Source organism: Pyxicephalus adspersus, chromosome 4 (assembly GCF_032062135.1).
Source record: "Pyxicephalus adspersus chromosome 4, UCB_Pads_2.0, whole genome shotgun sequence".
In the NCBI taxonomy this organism is placed as follows: domain Eukaryota; kingdom Metazoa; phylum Chordata; class Amphibia; order Anura; family Pyxicephalidae; genus Pyxicephalus; species Pyxicephalus adspersus.
In genome coordinates, this window is record NC_092861.1 from 131,228,119 (window position 1) to 131,250,979 (window position 22,861).

The 22,861-nt window shown below is 36.5% G+C and overlaps 1 protein-coding gene across 1 annotated transcript in view; it reads right to left on the reverse strand.

The window, feature by feature from the left end:
* PLCB1 (phospholipase C beta 1) overlaps window positions 1-22,861 on the reverse strand; it is a gene marked incomplete in the record, with an annotated part of 348,446 nt that overhangs the window by 127,029 nt on the left and 198,556 nt on the right. The window contains 2 exon segments of the mRNA XM_072409642.1: window positions 2,502-2,581; window positions 11,797-11,937. Coding sequence (XP_072265743.1) covers window positions 2,502-2,581; window positions 11,797-11,937 — 221 coding nt within the window.

Sequence of the window (22,861 nt, forward strand, 5' to 3'; positions counted from 1 at the left end):
TCTTGGGGCTTAGTTTGCTATGCCTGGCATAGGCCAAGCCAGATTTTCTTCTTTTTCAGAGCTGAATGACCAGAAAAACATGAAAGGCTCTCAGCATCTTATTTTGAAACATGCTGTCAGTGTAAACAGTACAGGGACAGGGTCACCATTTTCTAAAATGTTCACCATATCCTCAAACAGGCCAGGACTTTGAGATGCTTGGCTTGCTATGTCTGACAGAGCTCCTGCATGTAAAAGTAATTGGCAAAGTACGCTTTCTACTTCCAAACATGTGCAATTTGGTTTAATGGCTTCCTCCCAAATTGACTGTGTTAATAATGAATAGTAGGGACATTAGATTGTGAGCTTTGAGGGACAGTTAATGGCATGACTATTGACTTTGTAAAGCACTGCGTAATTTGTTGGCACTAGATAAATGCTGGATAATAATGATAATAAACCAAGCCCCATAAAACCAGGAAGTTTGGAGGTCTTATAGCGGGCCACGCTAACCTGGTGAATTTGGGGTAACTTTCTAATTTTTATAATAGTTTGAAAAAAGACAATGAATGTTGCAATACTCTCTTTAGTTTTGTATGATTTACAATTACTGCTACTACCAGATTGCCAGTATGTGCTGGTTCTCTGGCAGACTGCACAGACAGTAGTGACCACAATAGTTGGTTGACTTAGAAAAGAAAGAACAGTCACTTGAATCTAATTAACTGATAGTTCAGCAAGCTCTGTGCTTTGCTGATGGTAAGCAGCGCCATGCATCAATAAAAGATGCCCTCGTGCTGTGTAAATTGAAATAGCCGAGTCTCAGCGGTGAACTGTGTCATGAATGTTATATAAAAAACCTTTATCATTTTGAAGCTTTTTACTAGGTGATCACAGTAGATCTATATACTAAAGGATAACATATAGCAATACCATACAATGCTTTATATGAACATTAACTCCCTAAACCACCCTCTCTAATGGTTCTCAATTTATTTTAATTTGATTTGAACTTTTAGTTCAAATCAAACTAAATCTAAGTCCATCTGAGTATTTTTTAAGTTTGGATAAAAAAGGGAAGAATCAGATTTTGTTTTTGAAATTTTTGAGAATTCTTCTTACTTTCTTTCTCAGTTGGCATCAGTCATAAGAACAGTAAAAAAGAGAAAATCTTCCAAAGATGAACACAGACAGCTGTAAACTAGCAGGGGCAATGCCTGCAACATAAACTCAATGGAGCAATCTTTAAAAAAACAAAAACAACTGAATACATGTAATAAAGATATACACGGAAAAGCATTTTGAAGATCCTTGCTTTATGTTTTAACCCCTCTCCCTTAAAAAGATTCACATATCTCTTCATGTAACAATTTATTTAAAATTCAGCAGATTATAACAAAGTTTTACTATGACCACTGTTATGGATAAATAAATTGCAGCTGATCTTCAGAGTTATAAAAAAAATCCAGGATTAGGTGATCCTAGAACATCAGATGACTGGCAACTAAAGGAATTTAGGTACTCTGCCGTATCCAAGTATAATTGAGTAAAAAAAATGAACAGATAGGCAATGTGTCTTGTTTATTTTTATCTCAATGGAAAAGCCTTTATCTTAGGCTTATATCTTTTATCTCTATATTAGGCTTTTATCTTTCCATCCCATTATGGGTCAAAATAAAAGGAGAAGCCCATCAGATTTAAAATATGGGGTGGTAAAGATAGTTAAATTATTATTTCTTAAACAAAAAATAGCTGGGTTAAGTAACTATTGCACTCTGTTTAAATATATCAAACTACAAGGCATTCAGAGAAGATAACAGTGGCTGAAAAGTACAAAATAATGTTTTTATTAGCTTTTAGGGCAGCGGCTGACAAATAGGGCAGTGGTGGTCAACTTTCTTGGTATAGGGGGCCACTGACATTCATAATACTTGCATAATACTTGGTGAATGTAATAATACAAAAAACGCAGACATGAAACAGGAGATGATTGCAAATATTTTAATGGGGGCGGTAGAAATGTTATAGGAATTGTTGGAAACGTGCTTCAGGAGACAGTCACATGCAAGAGACAAATTACCAGAAACTGGTGGAAGTCATTGCTACTACAGTCCCTTTACTAATTTATATAATCACATAATGTAAAAAAATAAACCAAACTGGTAAACTATTGAAACCCATTCTAATAAGTCATTTTCTTCCACTGGCTAAAATAAGTACTTAAGAAAAGAAAGCACAGACTAATGTGTGCACAGCCCCTTGGTTGCAGGTTGGACACAAGGTATATTGTGTATAGAAATAGACCATTTAAAAAGTTTTAGAACATCAGACAACACCCTGATTTCTTCCCTTCTAAAACTGTACGTACTTTCAGACACTTCCAGGAGGAAAAGCAATGTTTATAACAATGACATCTTACTTCAGTATAAACAATAGAGGTTAAAAAGTCTAACAAAAGAAAAAGGAAATTAGCTTGGAAAGGAGCTGCAACCTCTCTAGCAGTAAATATTGAAGCTACTTACGCTTTTTCCAGAAATGCATCTCGGGACATGTTCTGTGCCAGAAGGTTTGTTGCCAGACTAAAAATCTCATCTGTCCACTCCTAAGTAGAGATAAAATAAACATGCTTTAGCTAAAGTAGGAAAGCCATAAGATGTTTAGTTTCATCGTTCTTCGGAGCGTACCAAATATTTTTATGTTGCATGGAAAGAAGAAAACATTGAGGTAAACATCATCCTTTGGTGCACCGCTTACCTTAGGACACTCGACAAAACAAGTATACATTAGTCGACACCTGATTTGAGTTATTCATCAGCACTGCTGCTCCAAAAGGAGGGCTGGGACACAAAGCAGCTCTAGATTAGTCTGTCTGATGCAGTTCAGATTTTAATTTAGGAGGCCTTGTCTTTTGGTATACACATATGTACAGTCAAATATAAACGGTCAATATGTTTAGCACCCTCTTAAGTTTCCAGATGTTGCAGTTGGGATCAGACCTGCAGACTTTCCGTTTGAAAAAGAGAAGGTTGACAGGTTGGTAGAAAGTTGAGAAGGCTTTTGTAGAAAGTCAAGGATGTCCATTACAATGGCAGGTTGGCAGCTTATAGGTGCAAAAAAATAATATTTAAGGATTTAGCTAGAGAGATAATGTACCAAAAATCACAGAATATTCACTGCTTGGTGACTCTTTTCAAACACAATGTTTCTGTTCTCATCATGTACACGATCTACTTGAATTTATGTGTTCACCAGATGGAGATTTTGCAGTGTTTGTTTATATCAACAATTAAAAAATATACTAAAATTTTAACTGGCTTCCATAGGCTTCCACAGGATATTTACTATTTCACAACTGGATTCCACTGAAACCAAAAAATGAGAGGACCACTACCAAAAAGTTCCACAACACCTAGTAGTCTTTCCATAAAACTGGGTTCTCAAAAAGTAGCCAGTATAAACCACAAGGGGTTGATAGATCTACCCAAGGGGTTGAATAATTGGCTAAGGTTCAAAAGAAAATCAGTGAATGATGGAGAGTTAATATATGATCAATTAATGATGAAAGGTAGTGTTGGTGTTCAAATTCAGGTTGTCCTTATATTCGACTCAAATATGGCTGTTCGAATTCAGATAGACCTGACCCGAAAAAAAACGAGATTCAACGTCAAAAATTCGGATAAAAAAAATGTATAAAAAATGTGTTGAAAAAATTAATTATTAATGTTAAATTAATTTATTGAGTGTTTGTGTTTATTTAGCTAAATTTTTTTTTACAGGTTATCCTACAATGACATGATATCTCTTACTCTGTAAAGCTGCGTACACACGGCAAATTTTTCTCGCCCGATAATCGGTATCGGCCAATTATCGGGCGAAAATCTGCCGTGTGTACAGTCGGTACTGTGTGTGTGTACCGTCCTGGCGGATCCATGGACGATGGACGACGACCGATCCTAATGAAAGGGAAGGGGAGAGCGCGCAGCAGGGTGCCGCTCCGTCGCTCTCCCCCTCCCCTCTCCATACAGCATGAACGGTGCTGTATGTACAGCATCGTTCATGCATCCTGCAGTCTTTTCTCGTTGGAAAGGATCGTGAAAGATCCTTTCCAACGAGAAAAATTGCAGGTGTGTACGCAGCTTTACACACTTTCCAGCATAGTAATATTATGATACATTTGTTACATTTTTCTTTTATCAACTGCGAGAAAAATGTAACAAATGAATCATATTATAGTGCTGGAATGTTTGGTACAGAGTATGTGTACTATGTGTTCCTGGATAGAGTTTCTCTATCATAGAACACAGGACTCCCTAGCCCTGATTTATTAGTCCTCCAAGGCTGGAGAGAATATACTTTCATCAGTAAAGCTGGGTTATACAGAAAACCTGGAATGGATTTCCTAAAAGTCATTAGCTATTTGTTAGCAAATGTTTTCAATTCTGGACCAGATGCATTCCAGGTTTGCTGGATCAACCAGCTTCACCGGTGAAAGTGTATCCTCTCCAGCCTTGGAAAACTTTTTAAATCAGGGCCCCTGTGTTCTTGGATAGAGAATCTCTATCCAAGAACACAAACAACTAGTAAAGGGATGCAAGAGCAGTCTGATTGCTCTTGCAGCCCTTAATAGTCCCTAAAAATAACCCAAATTCTCCCACTATTGACATCAATGGCGTTCAAATTCGGCATTGGATCTCCCACACAACATCTCACTATTTGATCGAATTGCTGTCGAATCGAATAGTGAGATATTCAACCAACATTAATGAAAGGTAAGTTGAGGTCAAATAATTTTTTGAATTACATTTTTTTGCATTGTATGTCTGTGGCCATTCACCACAACCCTTCCAAGAAGAATATATGCAGAATAATTACTACTTTTATAACAGAATGCCCTAAAGACACATGGATTTCAACTACAAAATCTAAATTTCTGTTCTCATCATGTACATGATTTGCATGGAATTTGTATGTTCTTCAGATGTGTGAGATTTCACAGTGATTGTTTCCTCAAACAATTAAAACATATACTGCAAAATTACTAGACTTCCATTGCAACCAAAAATAAGAGCCAGAAACAGTGGCTTTGTTTTGCCTCCTCAGTTATCTTTTACTGGCCTTGTTTGCCAGCTTTTTTAGCATTGTGTGTCTGTAGCCATTCCCAAACTTTCCTGGAAGAATATATGTAGGATCACTTCTAATATTAAGGGTATTTACCCAAGTGCACTCACCTGATACTCTACTGGAGTGCCAGTGAAAACATAGAAACTTAAGCATTAACATAGTAATGAATTTTGTGCAAACCTTTAGTATTGAAACCATAAAAACTGCTAATATTTGCCCTTTACATTTGCAAACCTAAATACTGCAGTGCAGGTGATTTCAAAAGACTTGCTGATTCTAAAGGCAAAATCAGGCCTTACACCAGCAACATTTATATATATATAGCAACGTATTAATAAATGCACAAATGTATTAATTTGTGATTTTTTAATGTGCCTGAAGTTTAGTTTTGAACCTCAGGGATTCAGCAAGGACTGTAATATCAGATGTGATTCGATTGAAAAGTCAACCACTCAACAGCTAAAAAATAACTTCTCCCTAAGCCAGCAATGATTCACAGATTCAGCTGCTCTGCCAAGTTTGTGGTTGATCATTTAATTCATTACCTTAGTTTACTTAATGAGTCTGGTCTATTTGTTATGGTAAATATTAGCCATTTAAATACTAAATTGCCCATGCAGAAAAGTGAAAGTCTTTAGCGTAACTCCCCTTTGTGAAGATAAATGCTCTCCTTTATGACAAGCTGGTTCCTGGTATAGAGTACCTGTCTGCAAGCGCTGCTCGTTAGGGCTCTAGCAGTACGCAGTTATAGCGAGCTCCCTTATTGAGAGGGACATAAATTTGAATTACTGATCCAGTAAGAGGAAAATGGAGACATAATTTGTGGGTTTCTCATTAATAAAAACAATTGTGCTTTCTTAGAAATGCATTTGCAGGCTTGAAAGATGGAAGGTCTAATAAAGGCTGTGAGAAATATTCCTATTAATACCATGAGCTTCAGTTTGGTGTAATAAATCCCTCAGACTTTCAATTCATTCTAGATTTGCCAGTGTGCAGACTAGCCTGCTGCTTGGCAATTGTTCCAATATATCCATCAGCAGCATATTACATTATTTCCTAGATTATATTTCCTTACTCCCGGCAGAGCTGTGACAGACAGCTCCTTGTGTAACCCACTTGTGAATACTCCTTTGTAAAACCCACTGGATGGCACATAAAACAATATTTTTGTGCCCATTGTCTGCCACTGCTAGGAATTCTTGAACACTTTTGGGGTCTGCTGCTGGCCAGAGCAATTTTCTTTTGTCTTTAAAACATTTATAAATGTTTCATCCAAGATTACATTTTTCACATTGGATTCAATTCGAAAATGTATGAATCGTCAGTAAATGTTGCACTCTTTTTATTGAATACAATGTATTAAAGTGTAAATTTAAGTTTCTGACTTAATTACATGATGCATTTCTTAGTTACTTAATTTTAATTAAGCATTTACAACCATGATCATAACCCACCCACCCACACCCACTATACATTTTTCAATAAAGTAGAACTTGATAAGTAGACATATAACAAATTATATAAATTGCCTCTCCCCCAAGCAAATATAGGAAATATTGATTATTCAGTTGGGGTGCTAATTAACAGTAGTAGGTAACTGGTGCACCGGTCATTGTCTCTTCCTTCCCAGAATATGAATTGCCACTCCAACATCATTATGTACAATGGAAGACAAATGAAAGCCAATGGTCCTTGGAGAAGGATGGTGATGTGACCAGTCAGAGGCTGAGCAGGACAAAACAATTTTCTCAGCCAAAAGGCTTTTTTTGGTAAATAGTGAGAGCTATCAAAGACTGAAAATCCATATTTTTTTTTAAAGGAGGACGGAATTGTTTTCTTCAGCAAAATCCCTGGTAAATAGCAAAGAAATAGCAAAGAAATCAGACTGAAATATTTATATTTTTTTTAGAGTAGGAATGAAATTGTTTCTTCAGCAAAATGGCTTTTTTTTGGTTAATAACAAGAGGTGTCAGACTAAAATATCTGTATATTTTTAGAATCAGACAAAAATTTTTCTGAAGCAACCGGGCTTTTTTTGGTGAGTAGCAAGAGGTATCAGACTGAAATATCTGTATTTTTTAAAGAGTAGGACAGAAATTTTTTTTTACCAAAAGCTCTTGGTGAATAGCAAGAGGTATTAAACACTGAAATATCTGTATTTTTTATAGTAGAAAATACATTTTTCTGTCCCAAACTGTCTTTTTTGGTAAATACCAAGAGGTATCAGACTGAAAAATCTGTATTTTTTAAAGAGTAAGACAATATTTTCTTCAGCTAAAAGGCTTTTTATTGGTAAATAGCAAGAGGTATCGAAGACTGAAATATCTGTACTTTTTAATAAGTAGGAAAGAAATGTTTTCTTCAGCAAAATAGCTTTTTTTGGTAAATAGGAAGAGGTATCAGACTGGAATATCTGTATGTACGACTTCCTATAAATAGTTGCCATTACCAGAACTGGCAAGGAGGAAGTCTCAGATGGAGAAAAAAAAGTTCTCAGGCAACTAAAGTTGCACTTTTAGGAAAACATGATGAGGCAGGTGATTATTGCAGAAATGCATGTCCCTTCTACAATAATCCCTCCTACCTTCCTGATTGCTCAGGGCATCTGGCAGTAGTAGCTGGTTGCTAGAATACCCGGCTCTGGGCATGCTGGGAATGAATCCCAGCTCAGCCAATCAAGATGGCCAAAGATTCTTTACAGAAAGTGAAGAAAGAAGAAAATGGCAGCAGGGGATGGGGCCAGGTGACTAACGTGGGTTTAGTTAATTTTTAAAACATCTCCTTGAATAGATAATCAATATATACTGCATCACCGTGGGGGGGGATTAAGATATTAGTGTACCCATTTGGATTGGGCTTTGTAGCAGCCAGAGAACACCTTTTAAATACTTACAATAGTTGATAACTAGCAGTTCACTGATTGATTTTGTTGTGTTACAATTTCCTCCTTCTATCAAACCCATTAATCCACTGTATTTTGCAATGCCAAGATTCAATTATCCAAGTAATAAATCTTTCACAGTAACATATAGTTGGAACCACTATATTCTCCTAATATTGCCCTCCAGCCCTCCAGCCACACATGACAGGCTTGAAACTGGAACATAACTGCATATTAAATCATCTTAAACACAAAGGTGAAAACGCTTGTCTGCAGCTGTTGCATAAAAAATGATGAAAATTATTTTGCAATATATTCAATAATTGTCCCAATATATAGCAGACCCTGGAGAGCTGAGCAACAGCGACAGGATTGTCTGCTCAACACTCTCTTCACAATTTGCTGAGTATCCAGAATTTTACCTTGTAATGTCAAGACCCTGATTGTAATCACTTCTGAAGTTGTATGTCATAGAAACAGACCTCAGGTTCAACAGAATGACATTTTGAATGCTGGTGAGATATTATTGCACAGTACTAGACATTGCACTTTTAGATCTCTCTGCTTGGTCATGGCTTATGATAAGAGGATGACTGTACACTACAGCACAAAATGTGATTTCTTAGCCTATAAAAAAAAATTAAGCAGTATATGTAAATGAAGATATGAAATACAGAATAAACGGTGCGTTCAATGATAACATTGCAGATTTGCAAATCTGTAAGAAGCTTCACTTTCTAATAAATGGAAATCTGCTCTGTAATCTGCTATGCCTTCATGTTCCAGACAGCAGGTAAAACATTCTGGCTTGCTTTTGTACTCCCTGGCTTCTAAAATCCTGTAATGCTTAAACAGACTCACACCACAGGATTTTTGCTGTAACAGGCTTGTCCTAGCAGTTTGGTGTTCTCTGAATGCCAAACTCATTCATCTGCATGAATATAGCATATTCAAAATGTTCTTAGACATAAAAGTGGGCAAAACTAAGTTACTTTACAAAACTTCTAACATTGATTATGTTTGTATGATAATATTTCCTTCATACTTTAAAATAAATTTTATAAACTTTGGATTATTTAATAAGTACTCAACTAACAAAATTTCTAATAATAATGTAATTATAATATATATCTAATTTTTTTTCAGTATCGCATAATAATGGTTCTCATTCAAGAGGAGGGATATATTGGGCAGCAAGTGAACAGTCAGTTCTTGATGTTGATGTGCTGGAAATGGGCAATGGATCTTACCGATTTTGAAAATGGCCAAATTGTGATGTTAGATGGCTGGGAGCATCTCCAAAGAAGTTGGTCTTGTTGGGTGTTATTGGTTTGCAGGTTCATACCCACCAAAAGAGGGATAAAGGGCGATAAAGGGTGCTTAGGCTTAATGATGTGTATGGTGGCAAAGCATGGCAGGCATTAGCCAATCAGTCCTGGTTCCAGCAAAGTACTACTTTATTGCAAATTGTGGAAAACACATGCATTGCAGCATGCTGAATATTGAGCTGTGTATCCACACACCAATCTGAGTGCTCATGCTGACCCCAGTCGAATTATAACCTAAAGTGTCTACAATGGCATGGGCATTGGACCATTGCACATTGGAAGAAGGTGACCAGGTCTGAAGATTAACATTTTCTTTAATTCATGTGGATGGCTGGGTGCTTGAGCGTCATTTACCAGGGGAAGTGTTGGCAGAAGAATTGGCTATTGGAAGAAGGCATTGTGGCCTGGGGAACAAAAAATCAAAGGATCTCCTGCTAGTTACAGGAAGGAGCTATACTATAATACTTATGTTCTAGTAAATATGCAGCTGAAAGTTTTACTTTCTGTGGCTCTGTCAGTTAACTATGTTGGCTGTTTTTTAGATTTCCATGTATTATTAAAGATCAATATATGTAAATATATGTTTATATTAATAATTATTGCATATTAATGTTTTAAAAACCATGTGTTATTAATATATAATATATATATATATATATAGCGCCAACATATTACGCATATAATGTACGCTGTACATTGTATATGAGTAGGTATTCTTTGCAAAGTAAAGATTTAACACTTTCACTAAGCAAAGAAAAATATAATTTGCAGGAGGATATTTCACTTTAAGTGAACACCATACATTACTTACATAGCAAATCAACCCCATTGTCTCCAAAGCTTGCAATTATAATATGCCCAGTCAGCCAGATAATGGTTTAGGAGATTATTTTTCCCCATGGATGCAGAGCCTTCCTTATATTTCCTTTGAAAATATTTTGGCAGGAAGTTATCTATGTTAATGTACCAGTAACAAAATAATATAAATGAACTGAAGAAAAATATAACTGAATAAAAATTCTTGCATTACCTTATAAACCTCAGAAAGATAAATATTGCATATGTTACAATTTTTATATACAAAATATAATATAAACACTGTAATGAACGTCTGTCTTGCCGTACATAAATATGTACTACAAATCCCCACAGGGCTGTCATTTCTTGACAGACTTAATTACTGTAAATCTGCATGTCACCATGGGGAAAACACCATCAAGAAAGACGTAAATGTCAGACAAAGTCAGTCAGGATTATAACTTGATTAATAAATCAGTCAACGAAAGCAGGACTTTTTGTTTCAAAGGCTTAAAAACCAAGGCCCAGTTTAACTGGATGCTTTAAAGTATTCTTGGCCTGATTCACTAAGCTGCATTATGTGATATCACATGCTTAAAGTGACATATTGATCAACACTGTCACATGTGAGAAAATGGATCGAACCATCAGGGAGAACTGTTCTGGCATTATTAAGCCACCAGAGATTTCCTATTTTACCATCTCTCCTGAACAAAATCCAGAAACTATCATTGCTGGCTTCTTGTGAAAATGTATTTTCAATACTTCACTGACCTAGGGAGAGATGCCAATCTAGCTTCCTCTGGCATACTTGTCCGTTGTCATTGACATTGAAAGTATTAATCTATGTATGAAAATACCAACAAAGCCAATAGCATGCTCAGAAGGCATTAAAGGTTTTTGTTTTAGGATAACTTTTTTTTGCTATAAACAGGCAGAAAGCTGGTCCCATGTGGTCTAAAAACAAATGTCATAGTCTGAAAAAATATATTTTACACATAAAAAAACTCAGTGCTTTTTCTTTCCCAAGGCTACAAATTTAGCCTACCACATCTTCAGGCTGATATATCCATGGCTGTTGGAATGGACAGCACCATGACTCTCCACTATAAAGATTATATAAAGCATTGGAGGTCAATACAAGAATTGCCCAAGATGGGATGCTATTAAAGTTTTCTGTTTCTGCAGTAAAAAATGCTATTAAAACAAGCCTAAAAAAAACTTTACTACTTTCTTTTCCAATAGGTGGTGAGCTTTTCGAAGTTTGAAGAACAGAACTGGTATCTGACACTTCTGTGTTTGTTTGTTGGGGCACTGTGGTTAAGCCCACAGGCAATACATCAATAATGTTTCCTGTAATAATGTGGCTGTATGAAGAAAACACAGCGTGGCATATGCTTCTTGGTCTTTGAACTAGTAAAAAGATCAATTGGACAACCTTTTTGTTCACCATTAAAACAAAAGTGCAATTCCCACCGTGCTGATCAGGGCTACTCATTTTAAAATCATGCTGCCTAGGGCTAATTATTGAAGGAGCAAAGACCTTTTATATCTGAGCCTAAATTACTAATTCTCTTTTGTTATTGAGCCTAAGGCAACCTGGAGAATTCCCACAATCAAGCTTCTATGATATTTATCCGCATTAAAGTTTTTAGATCACAATGAAAGAGCAAAACAACTGAAATTTACCTTGGCAATTTCTTCTTGATATGCTACTAAGTTCAAATAGGAGATGTTGACCAGGTCTGGACCATAGACGATAGTAAACATGCGATACTCCAGCCTTCCTCCAAAGTTCCCAACTTCCAACTGTTCTCGTAATTTGGGGTCCTGTACAAAAAAAAAAAAAAAAACAATATCTTTTGTTGGTATGATCTAATGAAAAATCAAACTATTAGGGCAAATATAAAATTGATCACATAAAACCAAAAGTTTTTTTAGACTTTCTTTTAACTTTAGACATCATCTGTATTGGAATCACTAAAGTTCTTGACAGTATAAAGGCCTTTCATGATGAAGCAATCTCTAGACACATGTCGCTCTCCAAACAGATATGAAAAAAAGGCAATTTGGCATCCCTTTGTTGTGTATGTTTCCAAGGATGGCTTATGAATTGCTGTCGGGATCAGCAGAGACCGTGATCCTTTATATGAATGCCAAGGATGCTGTCTTTCATATAACATTTGAAAACAGTGAAGGCTTTGTTCCCCCCTTCGTCTCATCATTCCTTTTAATAAATGCATCCAGATACTTCTGTTGTGTTACAAGTTAGGTGATTGCCAACAATCACTCCATAGGCTAGGATAGCAAAAAGTGTGCATGGTTTATTGTATGATCAACAATAAAAAATGCAATATCATATGCCAGGTAATTTAAAAAAAGTGGATATTAGACATATACCTATACTTCAGCTAATAAAATGTAGAGCACATTTATTTTCAGAAAAGTGTATTTTTCAACATAGATTAAATGAACACAAAATAATATTTATTCAGGTATTTCACCATAACAATTGATACAGGACAGTCAAATTTAAGAAATAAAGCAAATTAGACTTAAGGAATTCAATAGATGTCATCAACATACAGGTAGTAAGTGTATGAGCTAGGGTACCACAAGCCAACTTGTGAGTGTCAGTTTCTAATAGGATACAAGAATATAGAGTGATTTTACCACTCCTTGATGCAACCTCAGTTTATTGTTCTGATTTTAATACTCCATTTTTGTTATAACTACTAAACAATACATTTTCTAAGTGAATACCAATGGAAAAACCAAGGAAATCTTATTACAGCCTTCCACACATCATTAATTAATTAATGAATTAAAAATCTTCTTTACATTTGTCAACAACTATGCAGTTCAAAGTTCTTAACAAAATATAGGTAAAAGGACTGTTTAGCTATAACAACTACACTGTTTTTGGTGAATATACAAAGATTGTACAATTAGAGTGCCACCATACAAGGGGATCCTACAAAGAATAGCTGAAGGGGAGTTTTTGCCTGTCCCCAAACACTTCTTTCCAGCGCTAGAATAGTCATTCACAGAATTAATTTTAGACGTATCATAACGGTTGATCCCATCATACCAGATTTTTGTTGATCAACAGTTGATAAGCATCCTATTAGGGCCTGTCTGCTACTTGCAGACAGGGTCCTGGTGTAAACCAGTAACAGGACCAGAGATACATTAGGGTATTTCGTAACAAAACTTAACAAGGTTCTCCTCCTGGTGGGCTTAGGTATCCAGAATGCTAGGTTTTAAGATAGGCTTAGGTATCCAGTACCGCTCCAGATGGCCTTAAAGCTAACTGGGATGCTGGCAACTTTAAGGTACACTCTACCGGGGCTTGCCCATCTTCCCTAAATGCAATATAAATTACCAGAGAAGTTGCATAATTACTGGATCCTTCTTTTGGTCTCCAGTCAACTTAATATGAATTGTAAGGCATCACCCATTCAAGAACAACTGCCATACCACCAAACCCATGGCTCTTTATCCTTGACACATTTTATCCTTCTTCATCAAGAGATCATAGAGAGATCCCCATAGTGGGTAAAATGGATCAGGAGAATAAAAGGAATGAGTCTTGGTGAGGGGATTTTACTTACTAAGTTGAATAAAGGTTAATTTAGACTCTGAGCAAGGTAGAAAGTCCCTCTCCCCAATCTCATTGGGGAGAGGGACTCAGTAGGCCTTTGTGCCAGTAGGCCCTTGTTTGTGAAGTGACAGGTGAGTGCACAGCTTTAAACAATTGTACCATGTCCAGGTTTACTGCAGAATCAGGAATAATGTAACTGGGTCTCCTGGACTTCCCTACCAGGCTCCAGACCTCCTCCTAGTCTCGTTAAGACTGATCAAGACTACAAAGCCTTAACACTCATAACTAATCTGTGCTCATGATCCAAAAAATGTCACATTCTTCCAACATACTACAGCATTCAAAAGGGACAGAGACAACTACATATGACTAAGGTACCATGAATTTTAAATATGGTCCTCTACAAATTAGTACTGCATAAGGGGGTCCATAGTCCATGGAAGACAACAAGAAGAGCAGAGTTCTTCCATATTGTGATTCTGTACTACATGTTAAAGTTGTGGACACAGAAGGCTCAGTGGAGTTGACACACACATAAAACTTATTGTCCTGTAAGAATCGCCTGGTGTGTGTCTGTTGCTGCCACAGACATGGCAATGTTACTTGATTTAACCACGACAGGCTAAGAATCATCTCACGTCTATGATCAGCTTAGTACTTGGTCTCTAATTAGTATTATTTCTATGTCTTGGTTCTCCAGATGTACAAATGTGCACAGAGCTGTTTACAATAAGTTCATTACTGTCGAGTTGCATCCCATTACCTTCACAATGAAACAAAACATACAGCATGACAGAAGACATCAGATTGCCTTATGGGGGGCTGCTGCAGACTGAAAGCACTATAGATAAGCAATTAACAAATTCAGTCTATTACACCATGTACTGAATAATATTACAGCACTTTTTTAATAACTTCATTCTGAAGCATAACAACGCAAAAGGATTACCCTCACAAATAACAATGTTCTTTCTGTAACAGCTATTAAAATATCTATTATTATTTATCCATTCCTATTATTCAGCACAAAGCAAGCAAATTTATCATTATAACTACTGGCAAGAAATAAGGTTTGTTTTAATATAATGACTGTGAATTAAATATCAGTGCAAGTCACTGAAAGAAACAATAGGATCTCTGCAGTCTGTAATGAAATGTAATGCCTACTAAGCTCAAAAGGGCCATATATCTTGTGATTCTTTTGTGGGTTTTAGGAAATATGGGGCAGTTTGGGGACAGTATTTTTTTCTGCTTTTGCAAGCAAGAAAACCCAAGTTCTGTTTTCCAGAATATTTGACATCATGCTTCACTGTATACAGCTTTAAAAGCCCTTTTTTCTATGTGTGGATCTACTGAAAATATTCTTACCAGGAAATATTGCTGATAACAATCAACCGACAATGCTAAGCCACTGCAGTTGACTATCAGGCTACCTATCATTTGTGCAGACAGCAATCACAATCCTGATAGGTACGCTAAAAGCCAATGAAGTATTGTGCAGGGCAGACTGGCAGCACTGCAGACAAATGTGCGGCAGTTGCTTAAGGGTATAGGTCTGCCAGAGGAAATGCTGATAGCAGCAGGTTCTACCAGTAGGTATACAGTTTAATAAATTTATTTCTTTTAAGAATAAGGTTCATAGGAAGGTATGATGTCAAACATACTAAAGATAGAGTTAAGATTTACATACAAGTACCTAGGATGTCCTCATTCAGCAGGAGTACACGTGGTTGTAGTTGTTGATACCTGCTATCAATTTTATGGGCAAGGTAAATATTGTTCAGTACTCTGTATTGGTGTGTGGATGGGTGCTGCACTAGATGGCTTTGCACTGGAGCTCTTTACTGATGCCTGTCATTGGTGAACTAGACTGATGTTTGTAACTGGGGTCTGTACTAAGGTATTCATTGGGGGCCTGTAATGAGGTCTGCCTGGGGGTCTGTACTGAGATCTGCATTGGGGGTCTGTAATGAGGTCTGCCTGGGGAGTCTATATCGAGGTCTGCAATGGAGGTCTGTACTGAGGTCTGCCTAGGGGCCTGTATTTGGTATCTGTATTGAGGTTTGTCACTGGTGGTCTGCACTGGATGTTTGTTTGTAAGTTAAGCCTGCATGTGGGTTTGCTACTAGGGTTAACTGCTTTTTTCCCTAGGGAAGGCCGTGTTGTCTTCTCAATGTTCGCCTGGGGCAGCAAGAAGTCTAAAATTAGCCCTGCAAAAGGTAGATTATTAAATATTTTTACACTCATCCTAAATCAATCCCCTCTCAACCTATATCACAAACAATTATAAAAGAACTAGGATTCACAATACAACACTATATTGAATAATATAGGGTTAACCTCTAAACATAAAGACAAAGCACAAATGAACAGCCTATTAAAATACATATGTCATACCTTTCAACATTATTACAGAAAACTATACATGGCCACAATTACAGATCCAAAATCTTGGGGAGAGTATCCTTACCAAAACTTCAGAAGCAAGGTCCCATCCAAATCAGTTATACAGCAGGTCAGCTTTTTACAGTGTTTGGCGGAACACTTCACAAATTACCCATGGTCCAAGGTGACAAATACACAGGTGTGAAAATCCTGTGCCACAAATAATGTAGAAAAATCAGTCACTGCCAAAATTCATTTAGCCACCATGTGGAATTCTCCAACCCTTTTAATTGAGGCAGTCAAGAACCAAATTCAGTAAAATGCAATGTCTGAAAAAATCAATGTAATCTGCTCTGATGCCATGCTGTTATTTAAAAGAAATTGGCAGCCATTTATTGATTACATGTATTCTCCTGGCTGATATAAGTCCTTGGAACTATAATTTATTTGCCTGTTGGGTCTACTTCACTCAACTCCAAAGCAATTATCTCTGAATATTTTATCTCTGGTGTACAAATATATAATTGGTGTTGATATACTGTCAAACATGCATCTTTTACAGTACGTTTTACTTTCATGTGATAAAAGTTAGATTTGTTTTTTTTAATGCCCCCACCTGGGAAATTACTAAGCCTTGTATGACAAAATTGAACATTTAGTAAAATACCCAAGACAACAAAATGGCTTTGGATCTTAACTGTTTAGGTTGGAAATTGGGAGTTGGCAGTAATAGAAATCATCTACACAATGAAAGGAAATGCGTCAAATGAGTAGGAACAAAGCTTGTATGATCATTGAAAGGTGAAATTTAAAAATATAAGAGTAAATTTCCAATAAACTGACCCTGTCAGGCAAAAAGGGTAGTTATAATGAACCCCTAAAATTACCTTTTCAGTGGTTTACCTTGCTACTAATAAAAGTATCAGTTAGTCCTTTTGGACTTCACCCTCCTGGTTCTGTAAGATGCCTATGTTCCCTGCTTTATAATGTGATTCCTTCCTCTAAATCAGTGCTTCTCATTCAGGGCTCCTTCAGAGGTTGCTAAAGGTTTCTTGAACAATGAACAAGTTATGCCTCCTGGGTCGGCTTAGGTAGGTGACATTGGGCACCAGGGACTGATAGGGTTGCTTTAAGGGGCAAGTCAAGTGAATTTTTAGGAGGGTCATATTATTGATATAGTGTTTCTGTTGTAGTAAGCCTATTGTCAATATCTCATTGTTACATGCTTGCCCCTGCATAATTTTTACATTATTAAATATTCCATTTTTGCAAATCAGCCACAAAGGCAGATGAACTCCAACAAACACTCCCCCATTGTTTTCAATAAGTTAGCAAACTTGTAGACTTGCATTGTGCATTAGAGCACAGCCATTGTGCAGCACTGCAAAGCAGTAAATGGAGTCTACATATAAAGTGATACAGAATGACTGCCGTTATAATATGAATATGATGCCCTTATGAATTTAAGACATATGATTACAAGCAATATATTTAAAAATAATTACAAAGAGATTATTTGCATCAAGCTAACCTTTCACAATTTATTTATTGCACATAACAGACCATACATTATCTTTAAGTGAGGCTGTGTAATAGGGTAAAATCTCTAGTAATAAAAGCTTATCTATTTTAAACATCATTTCAGATTATCAGATATTTCTGCCCTTTGGTTATGTGATCCAATCATGACACCAAATATATTTAATCTATCAAAGCATCAAAGTTATATTTCATCATGGAGCAAATAAATTGGCTCTATAGTGATGATGCATGACAGACCAATATCATATGAGGATATGGTTCACAGGATCCAAATAGGTTCAGCTTGCATGATACATTCACAATGCACTTCCACACTTCATAGCCATGTCTGCAATCACATATATTATCTATAGAAAATAATAGCGGCTGCTTTCTAGTGTAACATACAGCATAAAAACAAGTACACTTTATATATATGATCTGAGAGTAAAATACATCATATTTTTCACAATTGCTTATATGAATGGGTATACTACCACAATTTAGACTGATACTGCCTCTACTGATACTAGACTGATACTCTAGACATTGAGTCTGATTTACTATAGGAATTTAGGCTGTTCACATACCAAGATGAGTTATCACCTTGCATAAGATAAGTCACCTAACTTGGTAATTGTGGAGATAGTTCACTTGCAATGAATACCCAATCAATGCAAGGAAATCTAAAAAACAATATTTTTCCTTGCACATGATTGGATAACTGAAGTCAGCTGAACATTATCTCATTACTAATTCCTTTAGTAAATTAACTCCATTGCATCAATAGGAGAACAGTAGAAGTGTATGGGATCCTTATGGTATAACTTCAGCAGTCAAATGTTCTATTATGTAATGATACATGATGCGTTACTAGAAGAATGGAAAGATTACCGACATCAATCTGTTACAAATTGCTAATGTTTTTCCTATTGTAATTGTTACTTTTATTTTTATATATATTATATTTTTAGGTTAACCAGTGAACTATGGGAGCCCATTCACAACAGGGAACATTTGCACAGGTAAGAAGACCTAATTCTTCATTGTGGCAGTTAGGTAACACTTATAGGTCATGTCCCTTCCCTAGCACATTCCTAGTTTACACATCTAACTGGTTCCTAGTACTGGTTCTCCTTCACATAGTCTGAGTTCTACAGTAAAGGATTGCGAAGCTGATGCCTAAACAAATTCAGACAGTTATACAACATGCATACACATATTACAGAGCTGCATTTGTATCATGTATCTGTCTGCAGCTATGAGCTTTAAATAATGTATTATCTATAAATAGATACATATTAATCCAACCTAATAGTACATTAGGTAGTCCAACACTACGAGAACTAGGACCTAATATATGACACCACTGACAGCTCTCTCACTCTGAGCAATCAGTCCCCTTATCTCTATGTCAAATACTTTTATCTGTTGGAAATTGCATGGTAAATCTGCTGTGTGAAAGTAGCTTAGCGGTATTACTTATGTGTCTACTGCGGATTCAATTTTCTGCAATACTAATATGAAAGGCTGCTTGAAATATTCTACCTGTCACATATCATCAAATGATATGACTTTGGGCTTACAATCAAAAGGATGTGAAAACTATCTTTCCAAGAAATCAATATTTTTTTTTTCTCATTGCTTTGATAACAACAGGAAGCCTATCTGTGGTTTATTTGTTAGTAATCCCCTTTCCGTAGAATGCAGTAAAGAAGAAAACATAAGCAGAATCTTCTACAATGACTGATAAAAAGGATTTAGGGAATTTTATATACATGATATGAACAAAATGAGCTGGAGAAAAGGTAAACTATAGTTACAGAAATGCAAAGTCAGAATAATAAAAAATATTTTCATGGAAAAGCTGTCCTTAACAATTGGACATGGGTAGAAAATAAAAATGAGTACTTGTATCTACAATGACAGATAAAAAAGATTTAGGGAATTGTATATACATGATATGAACAAAATGAGCTGGAGAAAAGGTAAACTATAGTTACAGAAATGCAGAAAAAAAATGAGTACTTGGAGGACTACTCCCAATCCTTGCAGCCATAAAGCAATATAGCCATGTAGGTCTAAGCCAAAATAGGTGGCTTTCAGAATGTAATGGAATATAGATTTTTCTTTTAGTATTTTGTTTGTTGATCATAATGACTGCTGCTGTAATAGGCACAATTACATAACAAGGCTCATGGTAACAATGGTGTGCTGACACCATGGCCATATTCTTGCTTAAAGCAGACTTAAACTAAAACTTTTAGCTTACATAAAAGGGTAGACATAAAAGTGTAGACAGGCACTGCGAGACCGGAACTCTTTTTACCACAGATCGTATATGTCACCCGATATCACGCCTGCGCAGTGCACCATCGGGTGACGTAAGCAGAAGGTGGAAGAACGGCAAAGAAGATGGCAGTACCGGGATCGAGGATTCCAGGGCCTGATTCCAGGATTCCAGGGGATGATGTAGGACCTAATCCACAAAACATCTGAAGTGGTCGATGGATCGTCGAAAGTAAAGGTGAGTTTTATTTTGTTTATTTCCGCTTTAAAGAATATAACACTATACATGTATAAAGCACAGCAATGTGCTTTAAAATATGTTCTTTGCTGTTCCATCTTTGGGACCATAAAGGCGGCATGCCACAACAGAACTGGATGAAAATTCTGTATATGGAAAAAAATTGTCAAGAGTAGATCTCAATGACCAAAGTTAAGTGACTGTTTTCTTCCCATAACCAAGCTACCTTTGCTTGATTGAGCATAACTAACTGGATAAACTTCAGGCCTGACTAGGACAGTCTGCAATGTACATTGTATGACACAGTGTATAACAAAGCAGACAGCAATATCCACTTTAACTTACTACAATTTATTAAGCCACTTAAAATTCTGGGGTGTCAGGTTCTATACTTGTAATTTCAATTTATCTTTATTAGTTTTCATAAAATTTCCACATATTTCAGAAATATATGTAACAGTCATATATAAAAAACATAATTTACAATATAACATCAGGATCCAGCAAACATCTTGAGAAGAAAACCAATTACAGGCCTAGAACCTAGGGCCTATAATATATTTTGCATTGCCCCTCAAAATTAATAAGGAGAAAAAAAGAAAAACAAGAATAACATAAACACACCTAGCCGTAAATATAACAATAGCGAAGGGTATCGCCAACCCATGAATATATACATTCGAGCCTCCTTTAATCTGGATCCTTAATTGACATTAATATTTATTGACAATCGTAAGCATAAATATAACAATCAACAAACAGCAAAATAGCCCTAGAGTGGGGGGGGACGGGTAAGTAGGGAAAATAATCCAAAGGGGATACAAAAAGCATATAGGTGACAGCGCTCAACATCAGGACCAAGAATTGTATGACCAACATATTTTAGCATAAATGTAATTGAATCTGAGGAGATTCCTTAAACCGGTCCCATACAGTCCATGTCAACTTACATTGTTCTGTGCAGTCTTTATCCTCTGCCACTAGCATTTCCATATGACGTGTTTTCTTGAGTTCTAAAACCCAATCTCTTATGGAAGGAACCCTTACTTGTTTCCAAGGTCGCGGGATCAAGGCCCTAGCAGCTGTAAGAAAATGGCATAGGAGACCTTACTTAATAAATTTAGGAGAGCCCAGGATCATTGAATTAAGTGTTACTTTGGGGATATTGGAGACCGAGGATCCAGTACACCTATTAAACAAGTGAATTACAGACTCCCAAAACTGAAATATAAGTGGGCATTCCCACCATATATGGAGTAGTGTTCCTCTTTGTGTATGGCAGCGCCAACATTAGACTGTTGAACAGAGTTACGGTGTAAATCTACCGGACAGCAGTACCATCTTGATAAGAGTTTATAATTTGTTTTTTGGACTTTACACTTGACCATTGAGCAATATATCCTTAAGATATCGGTCATCCTCACCCAGCCAGGATAAAAGATTAGATGTAACCACAGCTTGCAGGAATGCCGAAATATTGAATAAAGGAGTCATAGGACCAGGTTTTGTAGATAAAGAGCCTGATTTAAGAGAAACATTTCAAACATGTAACAGGTCAGAAGTGAGCTTAGGCAATTGAACATTCTGAGATAGAAGGGAACAATCCACCCAAGGAGGGGACTTAAGATCAGTTGGTGAAAGGGAGTTTTCTATCCTCACCCATTCTTTAGAGTCACTGTTATGAAAACAATCCACCACTCGCAGTAAGCCCGATGCCCGATAATAAAACGTAATATCGGGAACCCCTGCTCCCCCTTTAGCTTTCGGTTTTGCCAATGTATGAAATGCCAACCAGGTGCGTCTCAACTGCCACAAAAAATGGCGAACTAGACTTTGCAATTTACATAGAAATTTGGCAGGTATGAAAATTGGGACTGTTTGAAACAAGTACAATAACTTTGGGAGTATATTCATTTTAAGAGTATTGACCCTTGCAAACCAACCCAATGGAAGAGAGGAGTTTTTCTGAAGTTCTGATTGGAGTTTACTATAAAGAAGGGAGAATTGTAAAAGAATAAATTAGAGGGGTTGGAGGTTATCATCCCACCTAAATATTTAATCGCCTCTTTGCATATTTTAAAAGAAGTGTTTGCTCTAAGAGATGACATTTGGTTAGTATCCAGCGTAATAATAAGGATAATAAGGATGTTGAGTGATTAACCTTAAAGTTATTCAAAAGGCTGAAAGAAGCAGATCATCTGCATATATTGACAATTTAAAAGGTGAGTCACTCAGTAGTATCCCTCTAACATCTAGATTGTGGCGTAAGGCAACAGCCAGATGCTCCATTACCAATGCGTACAGCAATAGGGAGAGAGGACACCCTTGTCTTGTTCTATTCTGAATATAAAAATAATTGGACGGAGCACCATTAACCCTTACTCGAGCCCTCGGTAATGAATAAAGTGCTGATATTCTTGCCATCATAGTAGGACCAAGACCTACTTGCCTTAGTGATGAGTACAGGAATTGCCAACTGACTCAAATCAAAGGCTTGTTCTGTGTCAACCAAGCGTAGGCACATAGGGGTGTGGGTGGCATGAGCATATTGAGACAATAAAATTGTTTGAATGGTATTATCCCCGCCTCTCTCCCATGTATAAATCCCGTTTGATCCTTGTGAATTAAGAATGACATGTAATGGGATAACCTATTTGCAATCATTTTAGAAAACAATTTAACATCCACATTTATCAGAGATATAGGTCTATAGTTAG